At 30.5% G+C, this 17165-nt stretch overlaps 1 protein-coding gene across 1 annotated transcript in view; it reads right to left on the bottom strand.

Annotated features, from left to right (window-relative positions):
- Window positions 1–17165, bottom strand: part of Nbeal1 (neurobeachin like 1) — a 190717-nt gene continuing 173552 nt past the window's right edge. The window contains 6 exon segments of the mRNA XM_047546399.1: window positions 1–7913; window positions 10634–10769; window positions 13015–13163; window positions 13928–14089; window positions 14476–14592; window positions 16256–16350. Of these exon segments, the coding sequence (XP_047402355.1) occupies window positions 7812–7913; window positions 10634–10769; window positions 13015–13163; window positions 13928–14089; window positions 14476–14592; window positions 16256–16350 (761 nt within the window). The 3' untranslated portion in view covers window positions 1–7811.

The raw sequence follows: 17165 nt of genomic DNA, 5'->3' as shown, positions 1-17165 counted from the left end.
TTTGCTTACATAGGACTACCAAAGAACTTCTACTCATATAAGAAAGAAACAATGGTCTATTTATTTTCGGCTTAACAAAGAATTTCGCCAAGGCTAAGTTCTAATTAGACTCTATAAATTGAGAATTACAGATCAACTGCTGAAAGTAACATCATCTTTTTATTTGATTCAAACTGATTTTCATATACAAAGCTAATTTATTATGTACAAAATAAATGTACATTCTTAAAAAGTGTTACAATACAAATTTCCAAGGGACTAAAAAAGTGCAAAATTTTTAATTATCATCTTTGATCATACTATACAGAAACAAATTCAAACATTAACTCATGTACACACACAGAATTTTTGAAACACATCACTTAATGGAACAAAACATACATCTTAATATACTTACTTTTAGAAGGACAAGGAGGGAAAGAATGTATTGCACCAAAATAACAGAAACTTCCTTGTACTAATCAAAATTATTTACATACCATTAAGTCTAAAACTTGCTTGAAAACTTTAAAACCTTTTTTTTTGGCATACGAATACCGAATAAGTCACAGTTTGCACAATCAATAATTAGATATAAATAAGGCTTAATGTTCTCTTTTTCATTGTCAATTCCAGTAGAATAAATGAGAAGGAACGCTTTTAAAATAAATACACAACTTTTTGAATTTCTTAAATATTTAAGTAGCAGCACAATTTCTAAGTACTTTTCTTTCTTTAGCAAATTATTCTGAATTCTCAGTTAACTCCTCTAAATATACAAGCATTCAAGACTGTCACCCTCTGTTAATAAACAGTGAAATGCTCCTACTCTTCTGGGTCCTAGAACACTGGCAAAAGAGACTAATCAAATATGCTTGAATTTTTCTGCCTTAATGGATTCTCATAGAAATGAGTCTGACAGAAAATGGCTGGCCAGACATTTATTTTTTGCTAAATTTTTGCTCCAAGTGTGTAAAAGCAAACAGTTGGGGAAGGATAGTCTATCTCTCAAGAGTCTCTGAATAAAACAGTCACATGGATTTATAACAAGCTTTCTTACATAAAGTTAACTATAAAATAAGCAGTAGCCACAAATAAGGTTTGGTGATCATGTTTATGAATTAGTCTTTGAGATTAGTAAGAAGAGAAGAGGAAAACATGGTTTAAAATGTAAAAGGTCTTCAACAGTAAAATCTACTATAATAAATCATAATTTTGGCAGGGCTAAAGAAACTATTATAATTTAGCCACTAAAAATTTAAAAACAGCAATCTAATTTCCAAAGGAAGAAATCAAATTATTTTCTTTAACCCCTACATAAGAACTGAAGAAGCTGAAATATTTTTCAGTTAAATTTGACTGCTGGTATATCCTTGCCAGAACCACTTATTTACTAATATAATTTCAGCATTCTGAAGAGCAAAATAGTTGTCTATTATAGATAAGGGCTCTTTTCCCTTCAAAATACAAGAGTAGCACTTATAAATCTGTAGGTCTAGTTCACTAAATGGTATAATACATGGTTTAGATAGTGTGGGAAGATGTTACCAAAAGAAAACATCAAAAATAGCATTTTAAAGTTGTCTAGTACACTATTAGAGAACCGTTAATTTTAATTTATCTTAAGTTGAAATATATTACCAAAATTAAAACTTAAAAGAATTGGAATAATAATTGTTTTAAAAATAGTTATATTTAAATCAGTAAAATTCTCAATCTCTTCTAAATTCTAAACTTTCTTAGGCTCACATCATAATGTGTTATAAGCAGCTAATCACTCTATCCACTCAAAAATGGTTATAAATAAATTTAAATAGTATAATCAGAAAAATAAGAGATTACACTCTATTTATGTATGATCTATCAAAATGTATAAAAGGATTCTACTGTCATGCACAACTAAGTAGAACAAATAAAAAAATTTTTTAAATAAAGTTAAATAATGAAACAGCGATCATATAAGTGTCACTGTAATAGTCAACTTTGAAATACGAATAGATTCTTTTTTTTTTTTTTTAGATAGGGTCTCACCATGTTGCGCAGGCTGATCTTGAACTCCTGGGCTCAAGTGGTTTTCTCACCTTAGCCTCTCAAGTAGTTTGGACTATAGGGGTGTGCCATAGTGCCCAGCTGAATAATTTTTCAAATGACAGAATTGTTATTATTATGGTCATATTTGCAAAATGTTTCCAAGGAAACATATGAAAACTGTACCATAGAAAAATGCTGAATTAATGACTTTCTACTTGTTCTTTTCCATCTGAATTTTCAGCTTGTAAGATGACAAGCATTAACAGGAAGATAAATACTACTGAATTTATGTGTTTTCACTTGTCACTAAAACATGTTTCATGGGTCTGAATCCTGCAATATGTTTAGAAACCACAAAAATGTGACAAAGGTCAGTGAGATAATAATCTAAGACGATGTGAGGAATTACTACCATATATCAGAAAAGTCTTTTAATAAATGATCATTTTTACATAAAGATCTCATACTAAATAAAACCACATCACTCCTATATTCTAGGATGGTCTTATATTTTCTTACAAAGAAAATTTAATTGTATTCAATTTAGGACTAAATATCTTAAATGTTAATAATGCTCTGTTACCCCTAACACTTATGGATAATTAAAGATCATGTCCATACAGAGGCTGTACCTAAGAATTTGTTAGAAATACTTGGAGAATTTATACAATGCTTCTTAATTAGGAGAATTCTATTGATTATAAGCTTCAAGACTACAAGAGATCTAATTATGTTTTAAATTAAGCATTTGTTACTCAGGGTTTTTTTAATTAATTCTCTTATTAAAATGTTATCTAATTCAAATGTGTAAAATAATGATTAATATTGGGAATTAATATTAGCAAACAGACACTTTTTTTAAAGATAAAATATTAGTTAAAAATTTCAAATATGAAAGGTCTGTGGAGTGTTCATGATAATAATGAACTGAGAAGGAAATTTGGTTGTTTCTGTACATGAGAAACAAAGATAATAAAACCAAGACAAAATGTCTCTCAGGATATTATACCTGATTTGTAAAAATAAATGGATATAATTTCTACAGTGGAAAACACTTCAAAATGTAATAATCCTGAGACATAATTTTTTATGCCAAGAATATCAAGTAAAGAGATTCAGTAAGACCAAAGCAGTGCCCGGACATCGTATATTTATAAAACTCTATAGACAAGTCTAATCTGCAATCTCAATTAAGAACCACTAGCCTAGAAAATGCTCATTTAAATTAAAGAGGTAAGGCTGTTGCTCACAGACTGATAACACTATTGTTGTCTTAATATCATCAGGCAAAGCACTGCTACAACTCTGATAAATACAAGAAAAAACTCTATAGAACAATGTTCTAGATGGGGTCATTTAAAACAAATCAAATGCTGAGTATATACAATACAGGCATGCATTAGGAAAAATAATGAGAATCGGTATTTGTTGAGAGTGGTAAAAGTGTTTAAGATTGCTTACTTATTAGAAAAGAACCGTTTCTACTGATGAGAGGAATACTTAGGGCAACCTATGAGTCTGGCTGAAAAATGAACAGATTAGATTTATAAAGTAAAAATAATGTTTCCTTTTTTATATACCATTCAAAAATTGTATGCTAAAGACAGATTTAAGAACTTGTTAATAGGGGCTGGGGTTGTGGCTCAGTGATAGAGAGCTCGCCTGGCATGTATGAGGTACTGGATTTGATTCACAGCACCGAGTATAAAGGTCCATCAACAACTAAAATTATATTTAAAAAAAAAGAACATATATTTATGGAAGGCAGACTTAAAAACATATTTGAAGAAACCAACAACCTTAAAATACATGTGCATGTACACATCATATTATATATTCAATATTATATTTATATTCAATATAGTATATTTAATATAGTCCAAGCACTTGCATCTTTTCATTGGAAAGACAGTTAAGATAACGCTGCTTATTTTATAATATAAATATATAAAAGGAGCTAACCTTCTTAAATTCAATTAAAGATTTCCTTAGTGATTTCTTTAGCAATAAGAATATAAAATATACTTAAAGGCAAAGGCTATGTCTCTATCATCATTAAATAAAAATCGAGTATTTAAGTTAATGCTGTTTGCCTACTTCTATTCAAGCAAAATATAAAGTCTTGGGTTAAGATTCAACCTTCGAATCTAAATTCTAATTATGAGGACATATATTTCTTTCAGAAGCTTAACACATGTTCAATATTGGTTCTTTGAAGGATAATTTTGATATACTCCAAATAAAGGAAACCTCACTGATACCTTTTTTTTTTTTTTTTTTTTTGTGGTGCAGGGGATTGAACCCAGGGCCTTGTGCTTTCAAGGCAAGCACTCTACCAACTGAACTATATCCTCAACCCCACTGATATTTCTTGATGATGACAAAAAGAATACTTGGCATTTTTTTTCCTACAAAAGGAATCACTGTAACATAAAGGAAATGAGCAGACATTTATTCAGAGCTGGTCTGAGCTTCACACACTAAAAAGATTAAACTGGTCAAATGTCATTTTTACACGTTTTCCTGATTTTCATGTCCGGATCTATTTTTCCTTTTCTCTTCCAATTTTATTGAAGTAATGACAGAATATTGATTGAGGAGAGTTGTAAAAATTCTTATAAAACTTATTTTTTAAGTACACTTAACAATTTTATTGTAATACTTCACCTCGCTTTCCAAAAGTAAAACATCAGTATAAATCGTTCCCATCATGAGGATGTTGAGATTCTTACTTTCATCATCACCAGTGTCAAGAAACAGAAGCAGATGAAAAGTTTTACAAAGATAACAGACTTGGTAACAGCCAAGGTGAGATATTATATTCATCAACAAAAATGCCCACCTATTATTCCATTTTAATATAGAGGTAATTTCTGCTATTATATAATATAAAATAATTTCTATGGATAACATCTAAAAGTGTATCTTATCAGTGATTTTATCTACTGATTTTTAATTCAGTGAGCTCTGCTGTTTAAGTGAGGAACATATTCCTCAACTAATAGTTCTACTATATTTGCTTATTTTAATAAATAAAAATTAAGTTCCACTCTTCTACACTGTTGCTAAACAGTCTCAAAATTCCACAATTTTCCCACTGACAAGTGAGGCTCAGGCAGAAGGATTGCAAGTTCAAAGCCAGTCTCAGCAACTTAGCAAGACCCTGTTTCAAAATAAAAAATAAAAAGGACTGGGGTTTTAGTTCAGTGGTTAAGAACCCCTGAGTTCAATCCTCAGTACAAAAGAAAAAAAAAATCACAATTTTGGATTTTACTTTTGGAAAACAAATATGAGGAGTAATTCTACTACTCTCAACATCTAGTATTAGTCTACATATTATACCGTGAACAAAGTTTCTTATTTGCATTATAAATACTGCTTATTCGACTTCTCTAACTCAAATGCAGCACAGTAAAACATCATCAATTTAAGAAGTTTTCTCCAATTATCTAAGTTTTTTATAACTTCAGTATCTAAAATAATTTTCAAATCCAATATTAAGTGATCTTAACAAAAAGGAAGGTGGGACTGGGGTTGTAGCTCAGTGTTAGAGCACTTGCCTAGCACATGTGAAGCAATGGGTTCAATCCTCAGTACCACATAAAAATAAATAAATAAAATAAAAGTATTGTGTCCATCTACAACTAAAAAAAAATTTAAAAAGGGAAGGTATCTTATATAGAAATCTCTAAATAAATAACCAAAAGAAAATGTACAAAGCTTTGATTTAGAAAAAAATTCTCTCAAAATAAATATTTTCGAACTAAAAAATCAATCAACTTGAAACCTCCTGAAGGAATTAAGATGAAGAATGAGATGGTTCTGTTGGCAACATGGGTGAAGCACTAGACTGGGAATCAGTTAAAAAGAAGCAATAAATCTCACTTTTAAATCATAATTCTCTATATTAACTTGTTAAGATTTTTTTCCAACTCAAATTCCTGAAGTTCTCAGAAGAGGACTTCACATTGACATGTCCTATTTTTGCATCAGGTGATTTCAGTGTTATTTACCTAAAGTGCAGCTATATTTTTCCTGAAAAAATATTTTAACTTGTTAGAAAGAAAATTATCCTATAATTTTTATTAGTCCTGACTCATAAACCATCAAACTATTCAAAAGTTTCCCTAAATAATCCTTTATTTCTTAAATTGTTTTTTACTCATAGGATTGTAAAGAAAAGGGTATAGAATACCATGGTCAACAGGAAAGAGAAAACCGAAAGAAAATTTCTCCAGGATTCAATGGAGAAGATGATCAGATGGAAGGAAATCTATGATTTGTGGAATAAAAAGAAAATTATTATTTTAAGAAGATATTACTGTAAAAATGTTTTGTTTCTCTTTTGTTTATAATCCCCTTTAAGAAAGTCATGCAATCACTCTTTCCTGAAAGGGCATTCAACATACAAAATTTCTGCACAATGTTATGGATTCATAAATTCCTCCAAACCCATGGAACCTCAGATTAATAATACTGATATACATAAAAGCTCTCTGACCTAACTCAAAAGATGATTTTATAAAAGAATTAGGCTTAACAATATTTTGGAACTCCAAATTAAATCAATCAAGCCTTTTACTTCAAAGTCTTGAATAATATAATAAAGCATAATGTAACATTTAACTACCAATAACAAAATTAACTGTAATCCTAAAAGTAATATATAAAATGAATCAGAAATATGTTTCTAAAAAAAATCACATCATCTGAATGGCTACTTTTAAGTCATATGTATCTTTTCAATTTGTTCATTAATCACAGAGATATTCCAGGTAAAAAAGTAATGCATTCCAGGTAAAAAAGTATGATTGCTAACTCTTCTAATTACCAGAGCAAAACACACTATTTGCTTAGCAAAGAAAAAGCCAAAACAGTTTGAATTTTGCAGATGTAAACTGTGCTGCAAGTGCCACTTAAAGGGTCCACTATCAAAATCACAATCAGTATTTTTGCTTAAATATACTATTAATAAATACATCCAGGGCTGGGGAGATAGCTCAGTTGGTAGAGTGCTTGCCTCATAAGCACACAGGCCCTGGGTTCAATCCCCAGCACCACAAAAAAAAAAAAAAATCCATAAAACGTCATTTTTAGTTTCTTCTTACCTACTCAACTTTTATTATTTAAAAATAATAATACAATCCAATACCTTCTCATTAGTAATGTGTTAAATAGTAGCAGAATGGGTCAATTTAATAGTTTCAATATTCATATTTTAATCTTACCATGCAAACCTGGAACTTTTGCTGAGTTTTGAAAATCCAACTGTGCAACAAATGGTTTTAAAATTATTCTCTCCAATCAGGCATTTCATAAAAATTGATATTTTTTATGTTGTGGTGAGTGAATAGAAAAATGATTATCTAAAGAAAGTCATATCTCTCAACTGTCCATTACCTTTACTCTTTTAATAGAGATACCTTAAATTTTGCTATTGAGAATAAGTGAATCGAACCTAATTTCACTTTAGAAGTTAGTTTTTTAAAATGGATCCTGTGATCTTCAGAAACAGGTCACTAAATTGAATCAAATTTATTTTCTCAAATTCATCTTAGTGTACATCAAGAATTGCTTAATAAGACTTGATTCATTAATATTCATTAATATTAACCAGAAATTTTTAAAAGGATAATAATATAACCTATATCTTTATATACTCCATATCAAACTGTAGCAATCCCTAAATTATTTTCAGGGATAAAGACCTTAAAACCTTTCAGAGAGTTGAGAGATGTGGTTAAAGTGACAAAGTAATAAATCAAGTTTCAGTTATTTATCACGGAAGATGGAAATAATAATCACTTGGAATCTTGAGTATTATATTCCGTTTCTCCAGCTGAAATCTGGCTGAGTCGCTTGCTAGATCCCCACAATTTTCGAGAAAGCTGACCTGAGCGCATCTGTTTAAAGTAATCCAGAAAAATGAAGAATAGATGTTAAGAAATTTAAAAAGGATACATAAAATCAATACATAAGACACTGATTTTGTAGAATAAAGAATAAATAAAGTTTTGTTAGCATAATCAGCATGATTAATAATAAAGTCTTGTGATTGTCATTTAGGTGGGAAAGGTCTAATATTAATATGTAAATTTAAAAAGAAAATGTCCCAATTATGTAAAAGTTACCAGAGTCATTTAACAAGCTTCTTACACTATAATCTACCAATAAGACATACAGGTTTGAGGATTTTCTTTTTGGTATTTATACTATTAATGCTACTCATAAAAACAAAAATAAAGTAAAACAATATTTTGATGAAAGTAATCTAAAAATATTTGATATAAGAAAAAATATTTAACAATAGAATGATTAAAAGTAGTTTAGAAAGCAAGAATAGCAAAAGGTAAGAATCACATTTTGTTCACCATTAAATCTGCAACACCTACCACCTTTCCTAGTACATACCAAATATTAATTAAATCAGTGTGTAAATGTCTTTGAAAACCACTTATACAGCTAGGCAACTAAAAACCCATATGATTTGTGTAATCACTTTTCTATGTACAATATTTTATTTTTTTATGGTACTAGGAACTGAACCCCAGACATCAACATGCTAGACAAGAGCTCTACCACTGAGCTATATCCCCAGCTCTTTTCATTTTATCTTAAGACTAAGTCTAAGTTACCCAGGTGGGCCTTGAACTTGTGATCCTCCTGCTTCAGCCTTCTGAGTAGACAGGATTACAGGTGTGTACTACCTTGCCCAGCCTACAATCTACTTTTTAGATTGGTGATTCCTCTGCCACCCTTTTCTTAATAGTAACTTTTCTCAGGTACATTTATTGGAGTAATAAAAGATAAGCCTCATACAAAGATACCAGTGGCTTTGGATGCTTGTTTTACATTTTTGCTTCCACATGTATTTTCTGAAACAGTATTTTCATTAACCTATTACTATCTTACCATCTGATCTATAAATATGAATTTCGTACTGGCAGAATAATATATAAGTATGATATGTGATTTTAAATATACTAATCAAGATTTAATGTTTTAGATAAAAATAAATCTGGAAACAGAAATGACTTCATAACTATTGATCTAGCTCATATTCTATAATATATTTATTTATATAATAATACCTTATATAATAAATTATATTTATACAATAAATTATATTTCAATTATGAAAGACTAAATATTCAATTCACTATAATAGATCCATAATTCAGTTAATACATCTAAAGATATAAAACAGATAGAAAATACTTTTATTGATGATTTATACAGCATTCAGATTCTACATATTGTAGACTACATAAATATTACAGTGGGAAAAATTATCAAAATTATTTTGGTAAGTAGTACAAAACATTTAATTTAGTCCTACAAAATGTACCTGCTTAGCTGTTTTTTCCAATCAATTTTTTTAAAAAAATGTATGTACATAACGATCATTTCACTAAAAAAATTTAGTAAGATCAGAAACTAACAAGCTTACCCAAGGTGGGGAAAGCATGCAAATTTAAAAGGCACTGGGGTAATCCACACAAAGTGAAACACTTGAAGAGTAAAGTTTGAGTAGAATTTTTATGTAATCATAACATTAGCAAAGGACAGGTGGGTATGATTTGGGAAATTCATTAATCAAGAAACTAAGTGTTTAATGGATATGTGCTCAACATGGCTTAAATTAAGTGAAATACTGAGATATAGAGCTGCTCATGTTGTTTTAGGGGATTAATACCTCTGAAACTAAATGTAACACTTTTAAGAGTATCCTGGAAAAAGAGTATAAGGACTAAAGGAATTTTAAAACATTTATAGAGCAAAAGATTCTGCTCTAAAATAGATTATAATCACTGATAATGTAATAATTTCTTCTCTTGAAATAACTCCTATAGATGCCATATAGATTTCTCAGAAAAGATCAATAATGACCTCCCCAAATTTATAATGATTAATTTAATTCTATGTAATAAATTCCTTGGAAAAACCACAAAATTACCTTGAGTAAGTCACTAAATTTTCCTATTATGATATTTAAATATTTAGTAATTGATAAACCATCAGTAAGTTAATTTACAGTATAGGAAACTCACTGAGAGTAAGAACATTAATATGGGGATATTTATAGTTCTAAACAGAAAATGATGATTTTGCAAAAGGACACTCAGTCATGTTGGGTATTTGTCAAAATTAAATTTAGTAGTTTTACTGTTTAGGCTAATTATATTTTATTTTTTTATTTATTTTTTTTTATTTTTTTTTTTTTTTGCGGTGCTGGGGATTGTACCCAGGGCCTTGTGCTTGCAAGGCAAGCACTCTACCAACTGAGCTATATCCCTAGCCCTATATTTTATTTTTATAAAGTCTTTAATGAACTAACATTCATGCAGTGGTCCTGAATCTAGATTTGAAATAAAATAACTTTCTATTCAACTACAGTGGTAGACAGAAACTGCCAAATGTGTATTTTCAATTATATCACAATATAAATATCACTCTTGAGTAACAACTTTATCCTCTGTTTTCATTTACTGCCCTTTGAAAAATCAAATTTGTTTTTGAACTTGTTTATCCATAACGGAGACTTCTGAATCAGTTGGAATGAAGGAGAACCAAAGGAATCCCCAATAGTACGGGAAATAAAATCCATGACGCTAGGTTTTACCTCAGCTGGCTTGCCAGCACCCACTACAATCAATTTGCCATCTTCTAAACCTACAAGAATATGGCTGTATTCTTTGGTTACACAAACACAGTGGATAGGCAATCGCATAGCTAATGGAGTGATGCTGAGATTCAAACTAGAAGAGAAATAAAAAAACACAGACATTATTACATGCATATATAATGGATTCACAGAATCTTATACCTGGAAGATAACTTAATGATCATCTAGTTCTACACTGTAATTTTACTTAGGTTCAGACAGTCTCAGTGACTCATCCAAGGGCCCACATTTACAGCAATACTTAAAATACTTGGTAAATCTTTATTCTCACTATGTTTTTCTTTTGATCGTCTATAATCAAACAAAATATTAATAAAACATCCATCAATCTAGTACATGAAAATTATTTTTCTTACTCTCTACAGAATCTCTCTTTTTAAAAAATATTTTTTAGTTGTAGATGGACACAATGTTTTTATTTTATTTATTTATTTTTATGTGATGCTGAGGATCAAACCCAGTGCTTCACAAGTGCTACCAGGCAAGCACATGACCACTGAGCCCCAGCACCAGCTGGAGAATCTTATTCTTTTTCCTCAGTTTCCAATCTATTCTATTATTACAAATCCTCTTCTGATTCATCAAACATCTGATGCAAATATCCTATCTGTTGCCTTACCAAAGGGTTGCTGATGGGATTAGGGGAAAAGTAAGAGACAAAGAAAACAAAACCAAACAAAAAACAGATAGAATTCTCTATGTAGATATTAACTACATTCTTGTCCTTAGTGACCTTCCTAAAACACGTGGAAATAAAGCTCTTGCATCTATCATTATTCTCTGAGTCTCAGATCATCAGTGGGCATTTGTTCTACTCCTACCTTAACCTTGTTGCTGAAATCTAGTACAGTATGTATCCTATACCTTTATGCTTTATTTTCTTATAGGTCACCTCCCTCACCTCCAGAAGATGGCCCTCCATCTCCATCTCAGTTCCTACAAATCCTTCATGGAGACTCTTTTTTTTTTTTTTTTTTTTTAGTTTTTTTCTGTAGTTGTACAGAATGCTTTTATTTTGTTTATTTTATGCAGTGCTGAGGATTGAGCACAGTGCCTCACACATGACAGGCAAGCGTTCTACCACTGAACTACAGCCCCAGTTCCTTCATGGATACATCTGACTACTGAGATCCACAGTAATCCTTACCGTCTTTAAATCTCCTCCTACACATGTAACTAACATAATATAATTTAGTTTTAAAATTTGTTCTTATTATTTCACAAACATTAGTACTTCTCTAACTAGTCTTAAACTCTTTAAGGTCAGTTATTATGAATAGCATCATAGTACTGGGCACACAAACCTCTTTCACTAAATGTTTTTTACCTTGTGGACTAATAAGTGGAAGTTATGTAAGAAAGCCAAAAAAGTTCAAAAAGTGTACACGAGTGTATGTGTTTTTGAGGTCAATAAAATTGGTCTATTTGCTTTGTCTGATAGTCCATTATGATAAATGCCTGTGTTTGCTTAATACAGAAGAATCCTATGATACATGAACTATATTCTAGAATAAAATGCTAAAAGATTCCATTGATTTTTCTAATTTTAGATTCTGTTAATAGTACTCCAAAACCAGGCTGTAAAAAATTCTTGGAAAGCTATAAGTGGAATGGATTTTATTTTTTTTTATTGTGGTGAGACAAACTAAAGTGTTTTTAAGGTTAACCTATTTGTGCATGGGGACTCTTCTGTTATTTAATGCAGTGAAGGAGAGGGATGTCTGAGTAATGAATATGTGTTAAAGTTTGGTATTCTTTGATTACTAGTTTAATTACACAAAGCACTTTTATTACATATATATCCCAAATATATTCTTTTCCTTTTCCCCTTTTTTACAAAATGTATTATGATTCATTTATATGCATCAAACTATCTTGGGCTGCCTCCTACCCTCAAAAATCTTTCTTATAAATTACTTCCTGGTCTAGAGTACTCTATCTTATTATATCCATATCAGATTCACTTTTATCCCTCTATTCCCAAATTCCCTTTGTGTTTTCCTTATTCTTACTAATTCAGGAATCCTTTATCTTCCTCAATTTTTCCACAGCTAGGAAATTTATAATAAATTTACATTACAACTAGAAATTTTAGATTCCTGGTTTCCATTTATGCTGGAAGTACTATTACCTTTTATTTATTTAAAATTTTTTTTTTTAGTTTTTGATGGACCTTTTTATTTTTTATTCATTTATTTATATGAGTACTGGGAATCAAACCCAGTGCTTCACACATGTGAGTCAAGTGTTGCTCTACCACTGAGCCACAACCCAGCCCCCTTTCATTAAGTGATAGTTCAATAATTTTTATTACTTACCTGTGGAGGTATCTTATAGACAGGAATCCCTGTAAGCTGCCTGTGATGATGTGCTCTCCAAATATACACATATCTGATATTTGTTCCTGTAGAACTTGAGATCCCAAATACTTGCCATTTATAGAAAACAAGTGTAATGCATTCTTATCCTGCAAAGAATGAATGAGGAAAATTTAATAGTCTTGAATAAAAGTTGAGTTTTTATATTGTTAACTAATTCTATGACTATAACAAAATGATTACAATTTGGGATAAAAATATGGTTGTATTTAAAGAGAAAGTGGGCTGCAGTGGTAGTTCAGTGGCAGAGGGCTTGCACTCACAGTGTGAGGCACTGGTTTGAGCCCTAGCACCACATAAAAATAAATAAAATAAGGCATGATGTCCATCTACAACTACAAAAATTTTTTTAAAGCTTTAAAAAAGAGAGAGAGAAAATGTATAGATAATATTAGAGTGATTTCAAATCAAACTGTTTAATAAACATTAAACAAGAAATCTCATCCCTAAAAAAGAACTAAAATCTCTTTCTAGTCCCAAAATACCCGGCATTCATAAAACAAAAACATTTCCTTAATATTTAAAAGCTTTATCACTGAAGGGAAATAAACAAATAAAATTCAGGTTTTATTTATTTATACCCTGCCTTGTGTGAAAAGAATTTACATTGACTATCATTTCCACATAATCAGAAATTGTTTTTAGAAATCATGTGTTATACAAACCAATACAAAATACAAATGTGAGGCCAAGATTATAGAGGAAGTCTAATAGTAAGGAAAAATGATTAAAAGAAAAACAGTCTTTTAAAAATATGGTGTTCTTTCCTTTCTCAAACTGCTTCATACATGTTATGGGAAAGAAAAGACATACTATCTGTAGTCTACACCTACTACATTAAAGTGTTACATACCTTGAGGGTAGTCTTTTCTTCGCTGCTGGAGTAGATGACAATATGTCCTTCCCAAGATATAGCCAAGTTGGGAATGGTCAGAAATAGAGAACTCTCACAAGGTGGTCGTAGAGTCCTCATGTACTGACCTTTCTGAATGGTGTGTACAATCACAGTGCCATCCTACAAACAAGAAACATTACAAAAGGAAAAAGAGAAAGAAAAACAACAACCACAAAAAAAAGAAAGTAAAGTGGTTGGAAAATAAACATGGAAAGGGAACTGGAAAATGATTATTCTACCAAGCACATATATACCTTGGGAAAAATTCCAGTTTTGGATTTCAAGTAGTATGTTATCTCATAGAATGCTGTCTTCCTTTAACTAACAAGACACATAAAATCCCCAATAGAATTCAGTATCTATGATTTTTTCCACTTTTCAATGTTCTACACAAACATGATATAAAATTTCTTTCCCAATTCTCCAAGAAAAAGCTTTTTAGATATAAATAATACTACTGAATTTCTATAACAAGTAATTAGGATTTCTTTAAAGTGAACTCTTACCCTTGATCCTGACACTGCCATGTCTAATTCAGTGCTGATGCCGACACTCAATACCTCATCAGTGTGTCCATAAAGAATGTGAAAAGGTTTAGATGCTAAGCCCACAGGGGCGCCTCCCTAATATTAAAACAGGAAAGAAAACATAAAGAGTTTATTACTTCTTTTTAATAACAAAGTTCATTCTACATTTAAACTTTCTATTAACAAAGTAATACTATAAGTTGTTATAACCACTGAGTTGAATCATAGTAGTACTCCTTACATTTCTCCTTGAATTTCTAACTTATTCTCAATTTTAAAGTCAAAAACTCAATCTGAATGGTTTTAATGCTGGCTGTCTTAGATTAATTTTTTCCAGGTATGTTACTGGTACTTTTAATTTATAGATTTATTCTTCATTAATTCCAAATAAACTTTTGTTTTGTATCTCTTCTCTTTCCCCATTTATTGAAGGTCTTCACCTCAGGGACCTCAATTATCTTTATGTTGATTTATCTTTAATATCCAGAGTTATCATTCTTTCTCTGTTATAATCATTTTACTTTTTCATTTGTATTCACTTTGATTACCTTAAATTTTTCTTTCATGCCATGAATTTGGTTTTAAAAACACATCAAATCTGTTTCTTCCTGTTTCTGTTTTCGATTTGTTTACATACGTAATGGCATTGGTTTTATTCTGTTTGATTCTTCTGTAACCTTCATTTTCATTTTACTATGTTATTTTATCTTCGAGCTTCTGTTTCAATGAACTGTTCTCCTAATAACATAATTTTATTGCAAGGAATCCTCTGTCTCTAAGTTGTTTTCTTCCAGAAGAAAAAAGATTCCTTCTTCATGTCTTAAGCATACTTTACTTATATGTTACTTTTTATACTATGGAATGTTTAAATAATTGACAAGTTATTTGTTTTATTCATGATTATTCTAGGCAACTCTATTCACACCATCTAATCCTATATAGTGTGCACTAACTTCTATGGACACTATTACCTCAGACACACTGTCTTCTTTCCCTTTGAGTGTCTACCTGTGTGCTTAGTGTATTTAAACTTACAAATCAAGTAGTTTCTATATTATTTAAATAATTTTCATTACCAAAAAATAGATATTCCCCAAATTCATTTAACATATTCATTTCATATCCTAATAAAGGCAGAACAAAAACTGATAAACATGATAAAGACAGAATAAAAGCTGATCTATTTCACTTAAGAGTAGATAAAGCAAGTGCAAGCAAATAAAATATGGCAACAAAATGTAATAGCAATACACCATGAATTATGCAGGTTTAATATAGGAATTTAAGGATGGTTCAAATCTGTTAAAGCAAGGTAGAAAGAAAACCAAGACAACTTTAAAGAGAGAGAGAGAGAGAGAGGCTGGGGTGGGGGGTGAGGGGAGGGAGAGAGATACTCCCTGAGTATTATTGAGAATATAAAAGGATGATGAAAATTATATATCTATAATTTCTAGAGAGTCCAATAGAAACGGTAGTAAGAGTATTATATTATTGAGACAAAAAAATCACCATTTTCCTAGGAAAGGTTAACAAGGAGAAGCTTTTGGAAAGTGTAGGGGAATAGGCAATGAATAAAAAAATAAACCTAGAAAAAACCACAGTGATCAGGACAGGACAGAATCTAGGTAAAAGAATGCAAGGAGCTCGAAAAGTTGTCATTTACTTCCAGAGAAAAGTTCATTATCCTATTAGAACATCTTGTTGGTTTTCTCAAAGTGAATCTATAATCTAATCCAAGAACATTTAAATGTGTGACTACCTGTTGAATTATTTGCCATATCATGCATGTGGTATCTCTGGAACCAGAAATCAAATGTATTCCACAATAATCTGTAGCTAAGCAAGTCACAATATCTGTAAGAAAAAGGAATATAACAAAATGAAACCTTGGTTTTGCTGAAAGATAACTTTAAGAGCAATTTTGGTTAATGTTCAAACCATTACTAAAGTTGTTATTCTAACAGGGAGGAATGTAGAAATGGCATTGGAAAACTACTGGCAATGTGTGACACATGAAAGAAGCAATATGAAAAATCCCCTAGGACAGCTTTCTTTGACATTATCCTTTTTTTTTAGAGTGAGGTGCAGATGTGGGGTATGTACAATGTCAATTAGAATCTGGGGAGGAGGTCAGATAGCTTGAAATGTATCCCCAGTTAATTTTGTTATACTTTTCTCCTCTCATCTCAATCACTTTCTCCTTCCACTGGGCATTAAAATCCTATGACTATGTGTCCTTGGGGTTGGGGGAAGGACATATTATCATGCTGTAAATTCGTAAATATAAAAAAATTTTTTCCTGAACCATAAACAGTTGAGTTATGTATATGACATGGGAGGAATCGCTGGTATAGAAATAGCAGCTGATTCCATTTCCCTTCACTAATAGGTTTATTTAAAAAAAAAAAAAGTCTGCTCAATGTTTTTATTTTAGTATCAAAGACTAAAATACTTAGATGTATCAGGGTAAACTACATTCAACAACTTTATCTCATGTTTTATTGTTAATAGAATAATAGGGAAGTTGATATTTTATTTAATGATGACATTTTGTTATAAATTTGTCTTTAAATCCTTATTTCTGTAAGTCAATTAAATTTATTCTAACATTTCTAAACATGATGAAGGTATATGCTGGGCACAGTGGTGTATGCCTGTAATCTCAGCAG

The sequence above is a fragment of the Sciurus carolinensis genome, chromosome 3, assembly GCF_902686445.1.
Source record: "Sciurus carolinensis chromosome 3, mSciCar1.2, whole genome shotgun sequence".
Classification (NCBI taxonomy): Eukaryota; Metazoa; Chordata; class Mammalia; order Rodentia; family Sciuridae; genus Sciurus; species Sciurus carolinensis.
Note: the sequence above shows the minus strand (reverse complement) of the source record. Positions and strands in the feature narration are given on the sequence as shown.